Source organism: Charadrius vociferus, unplaced genomic scaffold (assembly GCF_000708025.1).
Source record: "Charadrius vociferus isolate BGI_N301 unplaced genomic scaffold, ASM70802v2 scaffold37, whole genome shotgun sequence".
Lineage (NCBI taxonomy): Eukaryota > Metazoa > Chordata > Aves > Charadriiformes > Charadriidae > Charadrius > Charadrius vociferus.
This window is the reverse complement of record NW_009649457.1, coordinates 1,391,267-1,409,945: the sequence shown is the minus strand read 5'-3', so window position 1 is coordinate 1,409,945 and position 18,679 is coordinate 1,391,267. Positions and strand designations below refer to the sequence as shown.

General features: G+C 42.6%; 1 protein-coding gene across 1 annotated transcript in view; it reads left to right on the top strand.

Annotated features, from left to right (window-relative positions):
* The window catches only part of DNAI1 (dynein, axonemal, intermediate chain 1), a 159,885-nt gene that overhangs the window by 64,384 nt on the left and 76,822 nt on the right, over positions 1 to 18,679 (top strand). The window contains exons 10-12 of the mRNA XM_009889756.1: positions 7,007 to 7,091; positions 7,883 to 8,000; positions 10,043 to 10,086. Coding sequence (XP_009888058.1) covers positions 7,007 to 7,091; positions 7,883 to 8,000; positions 10,043 to 10,086 — 247 coding nt within the window. The remainder of the gene's footprint in view (positions 1 to 7,006; positions 7,092 to 7,882; positions 8,001 to 10,042; positions 10,087 to 18,679) is intronic.

Sequence of the window (18,679 nt, the reverse complement as noted above, 5' to 3'; positions counted from 1 at the left end):
AGAGAAGAGAGAAGAGAAGAGAAGAGAAGAGAAGAGAAGAGAAGAGAAGAGAAGAGAAGAGAAGAGAAGAGAAGAGAAGAGAAGAGAAGAGAAGAGAAGAGAAGAGAAGAGAAGAGAAGAGAAGAGAAGAGAAGAGAAGAGAAGAGAAGAGAAGAGAAGAGAAGAGAAGAGAAGAGAAGAGAAGAGAAGAGAAGAGAAGAGAAGAGAAGAGAAGAGAAGAGAAGAGAAGAGAAGAGAAGAGGAGAAGAAAGAGAACCTTGACAGTGGAATAGAAGGTCCTCGCTAGGGGAGAAGAAGTAGAATGAAGCCATGCACTGCACTGAATGAGGAGAAGAAGCAAGGAAGGCATGGTTTGGCAAAGCAGAAGAGACATGTAGCCAACATAAAAAGGAACGGAGGTAACCAGGGATTCCAGCAGAAGGGAGGATGAGAATGATATTGAGTGAATAAAAGAGAGAATGACAGAAAGTGTTTGACTGGTGACTGTGATGAGGGCCTCTTGGAAATCTCTCAAAATGTCTATCACTCAGATGGATCTAGGGAGAAGAGGATGAGCTACATCTGAGAGCAGTGATACAACATTTGAAGCTTTTCCTCAGTTTTCAATACAGGCAGCAAACAGAACATAGAGAACACAGAATACCAAAGAGGAATCATATAACATTTTCTGAGCTGAAAATAGTTGGAAGCAGAGAGAACTAGGCAGAAGTGTTGTATCTGCTTGTCCTGTTCTTACTGTTCCTGAGCCATCTGTTTATGGCCCTGATTACAGAGTGGATCCTGGCCCAGAGATCTGGTCTGATCCAGTATGACCCTCATGTTCTTACATGAGTGTAGAAATGATAGTGTCTGAGGTAGAAGCAAAATGCAGAAAGCTTAATGCAGTTAAGTTGATGCAAGCTATCTCCTCTCGCCCTGAGATGACAAGGCATGAAAATCACAAGTCTGATAGTAAGGATTTTTAATGAATCTGTTGAAAGAGGGGTGTAGCTATATAATTGGAGTATAACAAGGATATATGCAAGAGGAATAAAAATGGTTCCATTAGTCTGACCTCTAACACTATTTGAAGCAGTAGAATTAAGACTGCAGGAAAGGATAGAGAATTGGGAGTAAATATGAAATGGAATAAAATAACACATGTTTACCAATGGTAGGCTGTATCCAAATAATCTCATCTCTGTCTTTGTTAAAAGAGAAGTTGTGGTTTCCTTTAACAAGGAAAGCTGAAACTCTGTAAAGAGATTGCTATAGCGCCTTTGGAAAATTATTAGATAACCCAGGAAAGATGTTTTTAATACAGATTGTGAGGAACCAGTGGAAAGGAATACTGCATTTTGGAGTATTAAAAAAATATTTGATAAAGTGAGGGCTTATAGTTTAGAATGACAAGGATAAACATGATTGTATCAGTTGGTGACTTGTGATGTGTCTATGAGAAGACAATTACGTTGCTGGAGTATATTGTGTGAGGGATAGCAGAGAAATACTATTTCTGTTATGTAAGGTGGGGTGATACCTTATCTGGAGTAGTACAGGGATATATGATTTTGATCACCCCTTTTCAGAGATGATAGATTACAAACCTGCATAGATATAGAAACAAACATAAGAAATGGAAAGCTTGAATACAAGAAGAGACTAAAACAATCTTGACATATTTACCTGGCAGAGAGGTAATCTGAAGTAGATAACATAGAGAGAGAATTATGAAGGCAGAGGATAGCATTGATAGAAATACAGATGGACGTGAACCAGTTAGGAATATAGTAAAGCTGGAATTTACTGCATTGGAACAGTCTCCAATTTCCTCTGAAGAAGAAGCAGTTGAACAGTTTCTTAAAAATTAAAAAAATAATTATATTTAACAGAGAAATGTGTGTTCCTGGATCATGTGAGGTCCTATAGCATTACTCCTTTCTGAAGTCTGCCCGGTGAGATAGCCCAACCCACAGGGTCATAATTATAATTTGGAAACTCTTGAATGACCACAGTTATTTTTGAAATAAAAGCTGAAATTCGAATGCAACTAACTGCCACATTATTGTTCACCTGTTACTGGTCATCCCTGGGAATGGATGAGTTATTACTGAGTCCTTGTTTTCAATGTGCTGTTTACAGTATATCAGAATTAACAGCAAACAGTGAAAATTAACAGATGAGTACAATTCTGGAAATTAATAACTACTTGACAGGATTTAACCAGGGGGACTTTATTTGGGATTTGCAGTGGGTCTTGGCAGTGCATGGAAGTGTTGGCTGGGCAGCAGATGACAACACTCTTGCACCGTGCTTTTTTCTTTGCAAGACAGGAGTTCTTCTAGTCACAGTATGTGTATTGCCAGAGCTATGAGTAGTTACTGCACCGGATTTAGGGTGGGGTTTGTTTTCTGGATTTGCAGTTATACACCAGCAGAAGCCTTTTTTCATGCTTCAGTTTACTGGAGTTACACATTGCAACTGGACAGCAGCTGAGAGGCAAATGTGAAGCAATTAGTGTTAATGAATAGTAGAGCAAGACCAAGGCATATATTTTCAAAGTACTGGCCTATTATCCATCTTCCATATAATTCAATTAACATTATTGCTGTTCTAAAAATAATTTATGCACTGAAATAAATGAAACAAATTTGGTAGCTGATGAGCTCTCATTACATTTGGCTAGCTAGCCCAGAGTTGGTCTGCAACAAAAAGAAAAGAGTTTGAACCAAATCTTTTAAAAAGATAAATTAGACCTATCATTTCCACTGAAGATTTATTTCAGTAACATACAGAATAAATCAAACCTGAAATAGGACAGGATCCAATGAGAAAATAACCTACTCTGATCCAGTTTAATGCCAAAAATATAGTTATTCATGACTGCATTGCTAACAGCATAGTTACCTAACAGGAAGGCTGACTTAAAGCTCTTTCAATTCATCTGGAAAGTTTCCTGCGTTGCAGGAAAACTTCCATTAAATAATATATTGTTTCTGTATTTACAGGTTTGGAGGCTTGGGTTTTTTTTTTGTTTAAAGCCTACTTCCCACCACCAAAAAAAAAAAAAATCATAGAATCATTGAACAGTTTGAATTGGAAGTCACCTTAAAGATCATTTTGTTACACCCCCCCTGCCACGGGCATAGACCCCTTCCACTAGACCAGGTTGCTCAAAGCCATGTCCAGCCTGGCCTTGAACACCTCCAGGGGTGGGACATCCACAACTTGTCTGGGCAACCTGTTCCAGTGTCTCACCACCCTGACAGTAAAGAATTCCTTCCTAATATCTAATCTAAATCTACCCTCTTTCCGTTTAAAACCATTACCCGTTGTCCTATGCCTAGACTCCCTGATAAAGGGTCCCCCCTATCTTTCCTGTAGGCCCCCTTTAAGTAGTGGAAGGCTGCTAGAAGATCTCCCCAGAGCCTTCTCTTCTCTAGGCTCATCAACCCCAATCTCTCAGCCTGTCCTCATAGGTGAGGTGCTTCAGCCCTCTGATCATCTTTGCAGACTTCCTCTGGAACCACTTGAGCAGGTCTGTGTCTTTCTTATGCTGGGCCCTAGAACTGATGCACAGTACTCCAGGTGAGGTCTCACAGGAGCAGAGTAGGGTGGGAGGATCATCTTCATGGTCTTGCTGGCCATGCTTCTTTTGATGCAGCCTGGGATACAATGGGCTTTCTGGGCTGCAAGCGTACATTTTTGACTCATATTCAGTTTTTCATCCACCAGGACCCGAGTCCTTCTCCTCAGGGCTGCTCTCAATCCATTAATTTCCCAGCATGCTTGGGAGTGCTCTGACCCAGGTGCAGGACCTTGCGTTTAACCTTGTTGAACTTCATGAGGTTTGCACAGGCCCACCTGTCAAGCCTGCCCATGTCCATCTGGATGGCATCCCTTCCCTCCAGCATGTTGACCACACCACTCAGCTTGGTGTCACCATAGATGAGGCAGGATCTAGCATTCATCTTTGAGAACGTGTAAAGTAAGCCTTATCTTCTGATCTTCAATCTGGAATCATGTCTCAGGTTGGAAATTCAGAATCCTGGCAGTGCAAGTTTCCTTGGACATATAAGAAAACAAAAGCCGTGATCCTGCTCGTGTCTGTAGGGTACAGCACTGCCATTCTTCCCTAGGTCCTTCCAGTAGCAGGTGCATGTTAAAACGAAAGAGAATTTTTTGCCTGAATAGTAGGTGAATGGAAGCTATCACACCTGATGAACCAGCAGGATTCCAGGGGATCTGTTCTTTATAACCTCATAACTGTGACTTTTACAATGTTGGAGAGAAAAGTGTTTATTGCGTTTCTCTTTTTCTAAATCAAATGTTAACCTTTTCAACATTTAACCTCTGTCAATTAAGCTTACTCAGAGCAATATGCTGGTGGTAGCCAATGACATTTTATAGTCATGATCCCAGTATTGCTGGACAAGTGTTAGCAAAGGAGAATTGGGTTTTTTTAGGAGAAGTGTTTTAGAGAGAGACAGGTCTTATTGTGGCAGAAGCAATAATGGCAACTTAAAGTCAAAAGAGAGAAATCCCTGCAGTTGAGAGCATTGATTTCTACTTGAGATGTTTAAAGCATCCTCTTTCTCTCCCTCTTTAATTTCTCTTAATACTTATGAATTCCTGATGTCTCGGGAAAATCATACTGTGTTAAAATTTGAAAACATCTTTTTCTCCACTTTCTTAATTCTGAACATGACAGTAAATTCTCTGTGCTGTTCTCAAGAAGTCCTCCCACAGACCCAGGGAAAACCTGAAGTACATGGGAGTGGCCACACTGGTTCAGATGAAGGCTCTAACCACAGGTGAATTTGTAAGGAAGGGTAAGAACACAGCAAGAGTATCTCCCAGTTCCAAGTATTCTTCCAGCCTTCAAGTACAAGAAATAATTGTTCAGTCTTCCTTGAAACCATGCAAAATTCTTGCATTTACAACACCCTTTGACAAAGAGTTGCACAGATCTGTCATCCTTCTATAAGAGTCACCTCCTTTTGTTTATTTTGAACCTGACTTCCACTAGCTTTACTTAACACTCCTACTTATTGCGTCAGAACAGACAGCAAATGGTCAGTCCCTGTCCATCCTCTCTGGGCCGTTTAGGATTTCATAGATCTGTCTCATATCTTCCCAAGCCATCTCTTCTCCAGACTGGCAAGTCCCTGCCTACTCAATTTTTCCTGGTGCAGAAACCATTCCAGGCTGGGACCATCCTTGTTGCCCTTCTCCGAAGTTGCTTCCAAGTCCTGCTTTATCCTTTCTGAGATGGGAGAAGATGACTGCACACATTACTGAAGGTGCAGGCAAACTACGGATTTGTAAAAACTGTTGCAGATTATAGTATTGGGGTTTTTTTTCTCCTCTGTCCTGTCATCTTTTTCTAGTCCTTTGAGTTTCACGCTCTTTGAATCGACTCTCAGTCTCCCTTGAGTCTGTGCAGGGCCCAGGAAAGAAGCAGAGGACTGGGATGCACATAATCTGCAGTCATGTTCTTGGTTCTGACTGTGACAGTGCAGTGTAGTTTTGGCAAGTCATTTCACTTTTTCTTTTCGTATCTAGGGTGCTCTCTGAGCTGTGTCAAGGATGATGAGTTTCTTTTCAGTGTCATCATTTTGGAGGAAATCGTGCTGTGCTGGCAGCCATCAGTCCCTAGCAGGGATTTGAAGATGAAAGGCTTTATTAAAATGTTAGTAGATGGGGACTCAGGTCCTTGGAGCAACATGTGCTCAGAGCACTTTGTCTATTCCTTGGCATTCTCACATCATTGCACAGAGCTGTGTGGGCTTAATCCTCATGGCTGAGCACGGTCTGGGGACTTTTAAGCTCTGTTCTTCCACTTGCTGGCACCCAAGCTTCTTGTCCTACTTGGTGGTTAAGCTCGTTTGGATTTTGCTAGTGATCACACATACACACACAGAGGATAGAGAGGACACACACAAAAATAGTTAGGAACAGAGTTTAGTAAGATGGTTATACAACTGTGGTGATCAGGCACGGTGCTCTGTCAGACAAGCATACCAACCAGTCACCTCCTGACAGTCAAACACCCCCTGTTATGCTGTCTTTTCTCCATTTGTCCATGCTGCTTCTTCCCCCATCCACCTGGATTACTCCCCTTTTCCACCCTTGTCTCCTTCCGTTTCAACAACCCGCCTCTAATTACTCTTTCCCCATTGCTCACATTTTTGCTATGTCCATACCCAAGTTTGTTATTTCTGGTGTAGTTTCCTAGGCAATCTTAGCTTTACGTGATATTACTGATACAGTTACCTAGGGACTGCTGGCCTTGCAAGATGCCACTCCCTAAAAGGTTACCAATACTTGCATACCTTCAAGTATATATCTATATACCTTCACATATGCAGGATTGCCCACTTGTGGTATTCACTGGACAGGAGGATTGGATTTTCCACAGTATCAAAACAATTTCCACAGGAGCTGGACAGCAAATTGCCCTTTGCACGTTGGTTATATATTGTATGAGCTTATGGATCTGTGAATGCATCAAGTTGGAATTACCCAGTGATTGATTGAAGGACTTCTAAATACTGTGATCTTTACTTAACACATGAGACCTTAAAGCTATCTACATAGAGACAGGAGGATGCTCATGCGTGATCAAGCATCTGTGTTTTCATTACTGAAGCTAATGAACTATTATCAAGTGAGATGGAGGAGGGATCATGTGGGTGCTTTTAGCTCATCCCATCATGAGGTAGCTTGAATGAGTTGAGGAAGGCAAGACTCTAACTGCCTTTGCAAATAAGTACCTTCCAGTTGAGCTAAATCATGAACAAACACTGCAGTTACTACAACTCAGTTGTGGATGGCATCTTGCTAAACTTATAATAAAGTCATTGCCTTAATTCAAGTGCCTTTATTATTAGGTGCTGATGTGAGGAGCTTCAAATTATCCTGTATTCAAGATCAAAGGACTCAGATTTTTCAGTCACACAAGGTCTGAAGGACTTGTAAGCAGATAGGAAATACATTTTCTCTTCCTTGTTTTTCTTTTCAACAGAGTGATGATATAACCAAGATCTCAAAGGCTGCTAAAATAATGGAGCGCATGGTGAATCAGAACACATTTGATGACATTGCACAAGGTATGGCCCTGCTGGGAGGTGCTTCTAATTCAAGCCAGATGCCCTGTTTTGAGTGGCCACAGCCATAGCAAGGGTAGGTTAGGTTAGGTTAGGTTAGGATAGCATAGCGTAGAATAGAATAGACTGGACTAGACTAGACTAGACTAGACTAGACTAGAGAAACAGTGCTAAAACGAGCAGGGCTAGGAACCTACTGACTCACACAGGGCAACCAGTTCAGCAGACCATGGGCATGCAAAGAGCATGCCACATCAGCCTTGCTCTGAGCTGCCTGGTGACAGCAGGTGTGGTCAGCATTGCCATCTTTGCAGCACTTCCCTCCCTCAGCAGCTACTTCCCTCCTGGATGAAGGTGCTGGTGACAGCAGCCGGTGCCAAGCAGCTCTCTGGTGGCACACAGGTCCCAGACACAGTGACATACTCAGTTGCAATGTTATTGTGTAAGGGTTTTGCTGTCTCTGCTCAGCTTCCTCCTGAAAGGCCACATCTAACTCTGGGAGTGGCCTGAGGTCACTCCTAGCTCCAGGCTTCTGCTTTCTCGTTCATCCTTTGTCTGCTTTTAGATCATCAGATTTTTTTTGTGTGAGGACTTGGTGCTTGGTGCATTTACAGGGATTAGGTCCTGCTTTGGAGTTGAGACTTATGGACTGAGATAGTTTTTGTACTAACAATTGGGTCGTGCAGAGGCTGTGAGGATAACACAGTGTTTTTTAAAGCTTCCCTGGCACTACACTGTGCTCATTTATTTCCGATTTGTACACCAGGACCTTTTCCTTGATTTTTTTTTTCTAGATTTTAAATATTTTGAGGATGCTTCAGATGAATACAGAGACCAGCAAGGGACCCTCCTCCCACTCTGGAAGTTCCAGTATGACAAAACCAAGAGACTTGCAGTTACTGCCATCTCCTGGTAAGTTTCTTCATTACAAATTACTCTCGACTGTTTGGCAGGGGCGTGGCGTTACTCGAATCTCACGGCACCTTACAAGGCAGGGCTGATTTCTCTGGGAACACTGTTTTGAATAATTACAGTCAGCCGCTTTGGCAGCATCTAGATATGTGTGATACTTCTGGATGCAAACCACCTTGTATAAGGCTGAATGTGCCAGGCTTGTGCCATTCGTGAAGGCGTAGCAGGCTCTGGGGTGCATGAGGGCAAAGTGAGTGCAGTTAGCAGAGCAAAGAAGGGTCCCTTCCTGGAAAGGTGGGATAGACATGTCATATCTTCAGACAATATGCTGTAGAAACCAATCCTGAAAAGCCCAGAGGAGGAGGAGGAGGGATACTGACTATTTTCGACAAGTATCAACACAGAAGAATTAAAGCAGCTGAAAGGGAAATGCAAATATTGCATGTGTCAGACAGGTAGCGCCATAGACTGTAAGATGCTGAGACACTGATACCAGACAGGACCTTTATGCATGATACATATTCAATTGCTACCCAGACAACAGTGGTGTTTGTGTACTTGGATCTTACACAGTTCAGTTTAGTAGGCGTTTGCCCTGCAGTCCACTTTTGCATATTTGTTACTGGTCAAGCCGAAACCGATCACTGATACCTTTTTTGTGTGATGTTATTCCTGTGGTTATTACCATGTAAAATCACTAATCGCCAACTTGAATGAGTCCTTTTACTTTTTAAGGTGCTTGATCCTCCCCAGAAATGGCTTGGTTTGTGCACTGACCATGAGACACACACAATCAGCTCCTGCCTCCTTCTCCCCTGCAGCTAGGCCTCCTCTCATTTGTTCGTGGGGCAGCGTGGACACATCTGTGTCTTGCCAAAAAGGATCTATGGAGACACAGAGCAGGATTGCAGTCTTCTGTCCTTTCAAGCCACTACAATAATTATACTTTAATAGAATATGAAGGGTACAGTTGTGTGAGTTGCAAAATAACAGTAAAATGAGATGTAAAATTGTGTGAAAAGGCATCTTTTATAGGTAGTTTCTGCTGCTGTTTTTCTTGTCTCCAGGAAACGATAACAGAAAGATGTCCCTGATATTGGAAGAATGACTCCAAATTGCCTTATGGAATAAGCTTTTCTAATTTAGTTTTTATTCTTACACCATTGGCAGTGATGGTGCATTCAATGGATAAAGCAAGAGTATTAGGTATTAGTCCAAGTGAAAAAGGAGAATTGAAAAGAGAAGTGGTTTTATTTTATCAATTCATAACAGCAAGTCAGAGAAAACACTCATTACATAATTTTCACATCCATTCATTTCACAGAATTGTTACCCACTGGTTGTGCAGTGTGAGCTGAGGGACAGCAACAGTACTGATCTTTGTCCCATGTAAACCCTACAGTAACTGTCCACATACAGTAGGAGTTGTAAAGAAGGCAGATGTTTGTCAAATAAAGGGACTTTAGAACACATAGTAGATGGCTAATTGCTCATAGTGAGTGTGCCTCAGCAAATATGTTGTTCACCAACTGGGTCAGAAGGGAATTTCCCTTCCTGGTCTGTGGGAATGATCATGAATTCATGAACTGATAGCTGTCTCTTGAAGCATCCCTCATTATTTAATAACAGGTAAGGAAAGTAAGTTTATTGGGTATTATTCTGTTGTGGTTTAGAAACTAATTTATTCTTGCCCCTGAAAGATGGAAACCAACACATTCCTCCCTTTTTCCTTTCCACAAAGACTTCATTTCTAAAAGTAAACTTTGTGTGATTATGAAATGGATAAGCTAAGAAGTGCTGGAGATTAACATCATGTCTGTCTGTCTCATTTTTATCCTTTTCATTTCCTGCTGTTTTTTTTTGAGCCTGGAAGAATTATTCATACATGAACTTTACTAGTGCATATGTTCAAAGAGTCAAGCCCTCAGACTGTAGGTAGTCCTGTGAGAATGGACTCTGGTATTAATGTGTGAAACTGTGCATTTCTGCGGAACTATATGGTTAATAATAAATGCAATCTTATGTATATTTTCTCATTACAGGAATCCAAAGTACAAGGACCTATTTGCAGTAGGGTATGGCTCTTGTAAGTAAAAAATACAAAAGAATCATTGAGAGATTTAAAATATTAAACAGGTTCACTGATATCAAATCATATAATACTCTGGGGCATGGATTACATCTCATAGCAAGGACTCACCTAAATTCAAAGCAGTAAATTGAAATTTAACTCAAGATAGGGATTAGGCCTTTACATTCCATGACATAAACATTCAGAAATGCATAGGCACAGGCAGCATTAGCCAGGGCTTTTGGCTTATGACATTGCTGACTCTTCCTTCGGTCAAAGACTTGCTTCTAGAAGCACCACTTAATCCTTTTTGTCTTACTTGATGGGCTCTGATTTCTCTGTTCCTGCCCTTTTAATTGCTGAAAGATCAGATACCTTATGTTTTGCCAGAAGTTAATCATAAGAGACTTCTCTAAGTGTAAAGTCATTGCTTTCTTGTTTGGAGACACCTTCCAGGGGTGTCTCAGAGGATAAGCTCTCCATTGGGGCACATGAGGCTCGAATATTGTGAAAAGGCCCTTTCCCTGCTATAGTGTCTGGGATAATTTTGAGTAGCAGTGAACATAAGGTTCAGGGGTTGTTGTGTTACTCCATATTAATCTCTATCCACTCTTACTGCTCTCATGTTCAGGAAATGGAAAAGAATTCTAACAAGTTGATGTTTTCTCACCATTTTTGTTTTTGTTTTGTTGTGTGCATTACATTTATCTGTTCAGTTTTTATATATATATATATATATATAAACCAACATGGGAATCCATGTCAACAACCTTGCATTTCCTTCTGTTCAGTATCTCTCGTTGCTTACAGACACACTCACTGCTGTACTCTGAATTTTTGTCTTCACATCTGCCCCTTTACTCCTGCGTAGGTGGGACAGTAAACTCATGGTCAACAGACATTTCTCTTCTGTTCTCTCACTCTCTTTTGCTTTCTAGCTCTACCTGAAGTGCTGACTATCATGAATAGCTCTTTAGGCACTGAATAGCATTGTGGTAGTTCCCCCCAAGAGCCACTGCTTCCCAGAAAAATTCCCAAAGGAAGGAGACCAGTCTTTCTCACCCAGGTACTATTGGCACCTCAACGTTATCTTCTCAGCAGACTACTAGTAGCTGCTGTAGAGTCACATTTCTGGCATTCTCATGTAGTGAACAGTGACCTTAAAGCCTCAGCTTTACATTAGATGGGTGTTGTTAACTAACAAGGGAATACAGGTGAACAACCAAAATCCCAAACTATTTAAATTCCTCATTGGCTTTTACTCAGAGCTTGTGAAGATCACAGCAGTACCCCACCTGCACATCTCCAGGGCACCTGCTCCTTGCAAAGATATCCCCCCAGGTTTTACCATTAACTCTGACACAAACCAGAGAGGGGCTGAGGAAACAACAGTATTGCAAAGGCAGCAGAGCCTTCTCCTTGCTGCAAGAAGAGGGCAGACAGACTACAGTCATTAGATTTGTGAGAAGGACGAGTGACCCAGTCAGTCTCCCCACTGTCTCTAGGAGGAGAGTTGTCCTTCTCAGAGTATTAGGGTTTTATTTACTTAAGTAAAAGCTGATTCTTCTGAGGGGCGCTAATAATTCTCCATCTGGCTTGAAATAAAGATCAGTCATGGTGCTACAGGTAACCAGTGGTTGAGAATTGCAGATAGCATGATTAGACACCAGAATTTTTACCCTAAATACCTCAACCCTGGGAATTCTTTGTGGAGGACAGAGTGGGGGAGTCAAAGAGAGAACCTTACCAGTAGCTGCATCTTTGCCCACTAGCAATTTCAATTAATCTGTATGTGCTTCCAAATTACAGGTAGACATTTTTGCTAGCATGCTTTGTGCGGAAAAAGTTAGAATCTGTTGTGAATATTCTGGACTAACAAGGCAAGTCGTGTGGTATTTATTTTAAGGGAACACATTTTTTTTGAATGAATGCCGAAGGCTCTCAGCTGTGATAAAATCACTAATGAAATTTGTTGTTGAGAAATATAGCGCGTGTGGGATAAAAAGCTCAGCACTGGGCTCCAAGGAGATTGCTGTTATTCAGGAAAGTGATCTTGAAGTCATTCAAGTACATGTTTCTTTTCAAACACTTGGTAATGCTCAGCAATAGTCAAAAAAGGCAAAACAAAAATTGATGGGAATTACTATGAAGGAAGGAGAAAACAAAACTTCTAGATACAGTGGAAACAAAGTAGAAGACTACATAAAAAGCAGCAGTAGGAACAACAATAGAAAGCTAAAAAGCGAACAAAATAAGATCCATGATAAACTGACATCTTGATTACTGTGTGCAGTTCTGGTTGTGGACTCCGAAGAAGAATGTGTTAGGGTGTGGAAGGATTGGAAAAGGTCCAGAAAAGGGCAGCCAGGATGAATATAAATATATACATATATATATATGTATATATATATATATAATGACTTGTGATCAAAATAACAGACTAGGGAGAGGGACTTAGTATGGGTCTGTAGACTCCTGAGTGGTGTGCGGAAAGTGAAAAGGGGTCAAACATTCATTATTGCCCATAACACAAGAATGAGGGAGACCTTATGAAATTATTAAGTAGCAGGACGAAGACAAATTTAAAACAGAATAATCTGATACATAATGAAATTGTGGAACCTTTCTTCTTTCCCTGTGATCTGGAGCACAGAGATACACGTGAAGAGGTTAGATAAATTTGTGGAGGGCCAGTTGGCTGTTGGAAGGACAAACCATCCAATTCAGTAAGTTTGTAACTGCAAATTGCTGGAAGCTCTGAGTACACACAAGGGGGTAGACCTATATTTGCTGAGGTTCTTACAGTACTTAAGCAGTTGCTGCTCAGTACTGCTCGAGATAAGATACTTGGCTACAGGGACCTTTGGTGTGGTACCAAATAGTCATTCTTATGTATTTCTCTGTGCTCTGACAGTGAAACCAGTTGTCTTCATTTATACTGGTAAGAATTGCATTGTGCTTGCAATATTGCAACATTACATTTTCCTCTTAAAATGACATTTTTCCTCTTAAAATGACATTTTTCTCCATCTAAGTCCTGGAAACGTTCCTGTTAGTTTGCCAAGAAGCCTAAATTGGCCTGACAATCTCTTTAATTCAGCAGGCATCAGCTAGTCTAAAGAGCAGATTAGCATCAGCCTTTGCAAAAGAAAGCATGGTGAGAAGTTCTTAGGATATTCCTTGCCTTGTACATCACCACAAAAAAACTTGCTGTACTCAATAGCTCCCATGCTCAGAGAGAGTAGGAATTGGGCAGTGCCTTCCCACTGCCCTGCCACCCAGGCACAGGAGAAGAGATACAAGCTCAAGGATGGTAACCTCCCCACTTGGCCTGTTCCGACAGTCATTCTAACTTTTTACACTAGTAAGACCCTGATTTCTGGGTTGTGCAGAAGTGTTTGCTGTTTATGTTAGTTCTGCCAGGGTCCATTGTGCCAAGGGCAATGCACAGATGCAGAGTAAGGCAGACCTGAAGTCAGTGGCTTGCCATCTAAGTGGGCAAGGGATCCAGAAGACTTCTTATCCCATTTTTATAGCAGACAGAGAGGACGTAGTTCATCTCAGCCAGCTGTAGCTAGCTAACAGCTAGGACCTGAGTCTCTGCCCTAAGCTTCCCCTTTAAGTCAGCAGTGAGAGATCAGGATATCCAGAGGCCATCATCCTGCTGTAAGCCTGATGTCCAAGAGAGGAGTGAAGTAGCCCTCCAGAAGGGGTGGTCTCTTAGATGGCTGAAGTAAGGAGAGATGAATCCTGGCCAGAGGAAATAGTCCTGGAGTAATACAGAGGCCAGGGTAGAGCCAGGAGCAGAATGCAGATCTTTGGATCTGTGGTGGCCATAATTACATCACCAGTCTTTTGTGCAGCATGCATTTGGGAACACTGCCAAGATGCAAGTAACACATTTACCCTATTGCCCAACGTATACTTTTTGAAACTAAAGGTCCCTTGTTTACTGTGGGTCCATTTCATTCCAGTGTAGCAAGTTCTTTACAAAGAGGGCCCTAACCTCTCCCTTTCTTTTGTATCCCATTTCTGGAGTTTTCACCAGTGATTTATTTGGATGGGGATTCTGATGCTAATGGCATTTCTTTGGCACGAGATGGTCTCTTCTGAACAAGGAAATAGTGTCACCGTAATTTGCAATTCAGGACTGCTTGGCTGGAATTAATTTTTATTCCCATCAGGACGAGCTGTCTTTCTGTTTTTGTTTTTGCATAAATGAGATTGCTGGGTTGCTGGCTAGACTGACAGCCTGTAGTGCAGGGTTCAAAGAGGTTGTGATGGGTGTTGGGCTTGTGTTCTGCCTCATTGATGGGAACACCACGAACACAAGCTCAGGTCTTAGCAGTCACCCCAGTTCATGTTCCAGAAGCAAGCGTGCCTCTGACAGCCTTCAGGAATGACTTTTTATGTGCAGCTCCATCTGTCAGCGCATGAGGTGAGTAGGGAAAAACAGTATTTGTATGGCAAATGTATTTTATCCTACTGTTTCTTTGCACTCAGTGGATGTAACTTGCCAGTCACAAGGATGGGTGAGGAGTGTGGACTCACACGCAAAGTGCTAGCAACCTCATGTATCTGGCAAAGGTATCTACACAGTTCTTCACAATGCTGGGTCTGAAATGGGGCCTCATATAGACAGAAGTAGACCATGTAAAGATGCCTATACTGCTCTAGCTTTCTTCTGTAACATCAGCATGAGCAATGGTAGTACAGGGCCTTCATACTGGCGTGACTGCACCCAAAGTAAGAGTTGTTATGACTCTGTGACTGAACTAAAATGGTGTAAAATCTGGGCCAGAGCTTTCACAGAGATGAGCTGGTATTTAGTAGATGTCCTGAGGCTGCCTGTTGATGATGACTCATGGTTGAATGATGACACCACTAGCCAGCTCTTGTTGCACTCTCCTACAACATACATCAGGTAAACCCAGGGAGGCTGGGTGTACTTACAGGACGGTCTTGTATTTTCCCATTTCTAAAATGCACATGGACAATGTTATCAAACGAACATGGACAGTCTTTTATTTACTGCCCTCTACTGACTGAGGCTGATGGAACATCATTGCAATAAGTATCTTCCCAGATGGGACATGGTCAAGGTGATGAGGCACACTCTCAAGGGAGAGGAGAGGAGAAAATGAGCCAAGTGGCTTTATCAGCAAGATACTGCAGCTTCCTGCCCACCTCTGTGCTTTGTAGGCATTGCTTGTTCTGCTGGAGGTCTCATCCATCAGCAGTTCTGCCACTCTTCAAGTCAATTGAATCTATTCATCCTCAGTGCTCCATGATCACTTAGCGCTAAAGGATGAAGTACAACTCCTCAAGGACCTAGCTCCTCAAGAACACTGAGAAACATTCTCTCCAGGAAGGGTTGTGAAAACAAGATAGCAAGATGAATGTCAAATAAGATTGGCAGGGTCAAGGCACATGCTTGTCTTTCCTTACAGACAGTTTCTTGGCTAGGATCTGATCCTGCACTGACAACTAAAAGGATCAACTACACACCATAACTTTTGATGAGAATTTGAAGAATCAGGCATTTAAATTAAAGACTAGAATAAAGAAAATGACTGGTAACAGAACTTTCTTACTTCTAAAGGGGAAAAGTCATCCTAATGAGACTGAGAGGGTATGTTTGGAGGTATGCCATTTTCCTCTCCCTCTTTCTGTGAAAGAAGCCTGGCCCCCCTTTGTCTAGAAAGCAAACAGTGGAAAAAGTAATTAGTAGAGAATTCCCAATCCACTATTCCCTCCAAAGATTTAATGAAAATTACAATCAGCTCCATATTACGCAGCACTTAGGTTTGTATACAGCATGTTCCAAGCCCCAAAGACGTCTGTTAGGCCAAATAATTTTTTTTCTAGCAAAATATTTCTGTGCCAAATATGAATTTAAGAGGTAGAAGTAAGGAATCATAGAATCATAGAATGGTTTGGGTTGGAAGTCACCTTAAAGATCATTTAATTACACCCCCCCTGCCACGGGCATAGACCCCTTCCACTAGACCAGGTTGCTCAAAGCCATGTCCAGCCTGGCCTTGAACACTCCCAGGGATGGGACATCCACAACTTGTCTGGGCAACCTGTTCCAGTGTCTCACCACCCTGACAGTAAAGAATTCCGTCCTAATATCTAATCTAAATCTACCCTCTTTCCGTTTAAAACCATTACCCGTTGTCCTATGCCTAGACTCCCTGATAAAGGGTCCCCCCTATCTTTCCTGTAGGCCCCCTTTAAGTAGTGGAAGGCTGCTAGAAGATCTCCCCAGAGCCTTCTCTTCTCTAGGCTCATCAACCCCAATCTCTCAGCCTGTCCTCATAGGTGAGGTGCTTCAGCCCTCTGATCATCTTTGCAGACTTCCTCTGGAACCACTTGAGCAGGTCTGTGTCTTTCTTATGCTGGGGGCCCTAGAGTGGAACCCCAGGTGAGGTTTCATGAGAGCAGAGTAGAAAAGGAGAATCTTGACCTGCTAGCCACACTTCTTTTGATGCAGCCTGGGATACAATGAGCTTTCTGGGCTGCAAGCATACGTTTCTGGCTCATATTCAGTTTTTCATCCCCCAAGTCCTTCTCTTCAGGGCTGCTCTCAACCCATTAATTTCCCAGCCTGTATCCATGTTTGGGGGTGCTGCGACCTAGGTGTAGGACCTTGCTCTTGGCCTTGTTGAACTTCATGAGGTTTGCACATGGGCCCATGTCTCTAGTCTGTCCATGTCCATCTGGATGGCATCCCTTCCTTCTAGCATGTTGGCTGCTCCACACAGCTCGGTGTCATCAGCAAACTTGCTGAGGGTGCAGTCAATCCCACTGTCCATGTCGCCAGCAAAGATGTTAAATAATTCTGGTCCCAATAATGACCTCTGAGGGACACCACTCATCACTGGTCCCCACCCAAGCATTGAGTAGTTGACTGGAACAAGGAGTGTGACCATCCACCCAATTCCTTATCCACCAAGTGCTCCATCTGTCAAATCCGTGGGTCTCCCTTGTAGAGACAAGGATGTCATATGGGAAAGTATCAAATACTTTGCACAAGTCCAGGTACCTGACGTCAGTTGTTCTCCTTTTATCCAGCAATGCTGTAACCCCATTGTAGAGGGCCACCAAGTTTGTCAGGCATGATTTGCCATGTTGGCTGTCACCAATCACCTACTTATTTTCCATGTGTCTTAGCATAGTTTCCAGGAGGATCTGCTCCATGATCTTGCCAGGCACCGAAGTGAGACTGATCAGCCTGTATTTCCCCGAGTCTTCCTTTTTCTGCTTTTTTAAAATGGGGGCTATGTTTCCCCTTTTCCAGTTAGGGGAAACTCTACCAGTCTGCCACAACTTTCCAAATATGATGGCTTAGCAACTTCATCTGCCAGTTCCCTCAGGACCCTTGGATGCATCTCATCAGATCCCACAAACTTGTCCACATACAGGTTCCTTAGATAGTCTCAAACCTAATCTTCTTCTATGGTGGGCAGAAACTCTTTCTCCCAGTCTCTGCCTTTGGATTCTGTGAATTGGGCAGCATGGTAGAGGACTTGCTGGTGAAGACAGAGGCAAAAAAGTCATTGAGTACCTTGGCCTTCTCTATGTCTGTTGTACCCAGGTCTCCCATTTCACTTATTGGGGGCGGGGAGGGGGGTGGTACAATTTCTTTCATCTTCCTCTGTTGTCCTATGTACCTGAAGAAACCCTTCTTGTTATTTGTAATGTCCCTAGCCAAGTTCAGCTCCAGCTGTGCCTTGGCTTTCCTGATCCCATCCCTGCGCTTTTGGGCCATATCCCTACTATCTCCCCAGTGTGTATATCACTGCCTCCACTGTCTATGCATTTTGGTTTGTGTTTCAGTTTGGCAAAGAGGTCTTGACTTAGCCAAGCTGGCCTCCTGCCTCCCCTGCCTGACTTCTTGCACGTCAGGATTGAGAGCTTTTGAGCCCTAAGAAAAATGTCTTTAAATATCTCCCAGCTCTTGTTTGCTCCTTTATCTCTGAGGGCATTTTCGCAAGGGATCACACACACTGGCATCCTCGGCAGTTGAAAATTTGCCTTTCTGAGGTTTAGAGTCCTGACTCTATTTGTTACTCACCCTGTAACCCTCAAGATTGAGAATTCTACCAGACAATGATCCCTGCAGCCCAGGCTACCTCCAGTCTTGACCTCTCCAATAAGTTCTGCTGCACTAGTGAACAACAGGTCCAGCAGTGCCTCTACTCTGTTTGGGCTCTCCAGCACCTGTACTAGGAAGTTTCCTCAACACACACCAGTAGTTTCCTGGACTGCTTGCAGTTCACTGTGCCATTTTTCCAGCAGATGTCTGGGTAGTTGAAATCCCCTGTCAGGATAAGGGTCTGTGAGCCCTCTCCTGATTCAAGAGGCCAAGGTACCCTGTATCCAGTTTCTTCCAAGGAAAGGAAATTTATTTAGACACCCTGTACCCTGATGGTTTCCAAGAGTGGTTCTTACCTCATGATGCTGTAGAGAGACATTGAATCACTAAATTATTGTCAATCTCAGTTAGGGCAGATACTCTCTGACATCAGAGTGTAGGATCCTGAGCATGTAAGCATGCCAAGCTTCAGAAGGGACTTACTGTATTACTGCAGAATTGTGCCCT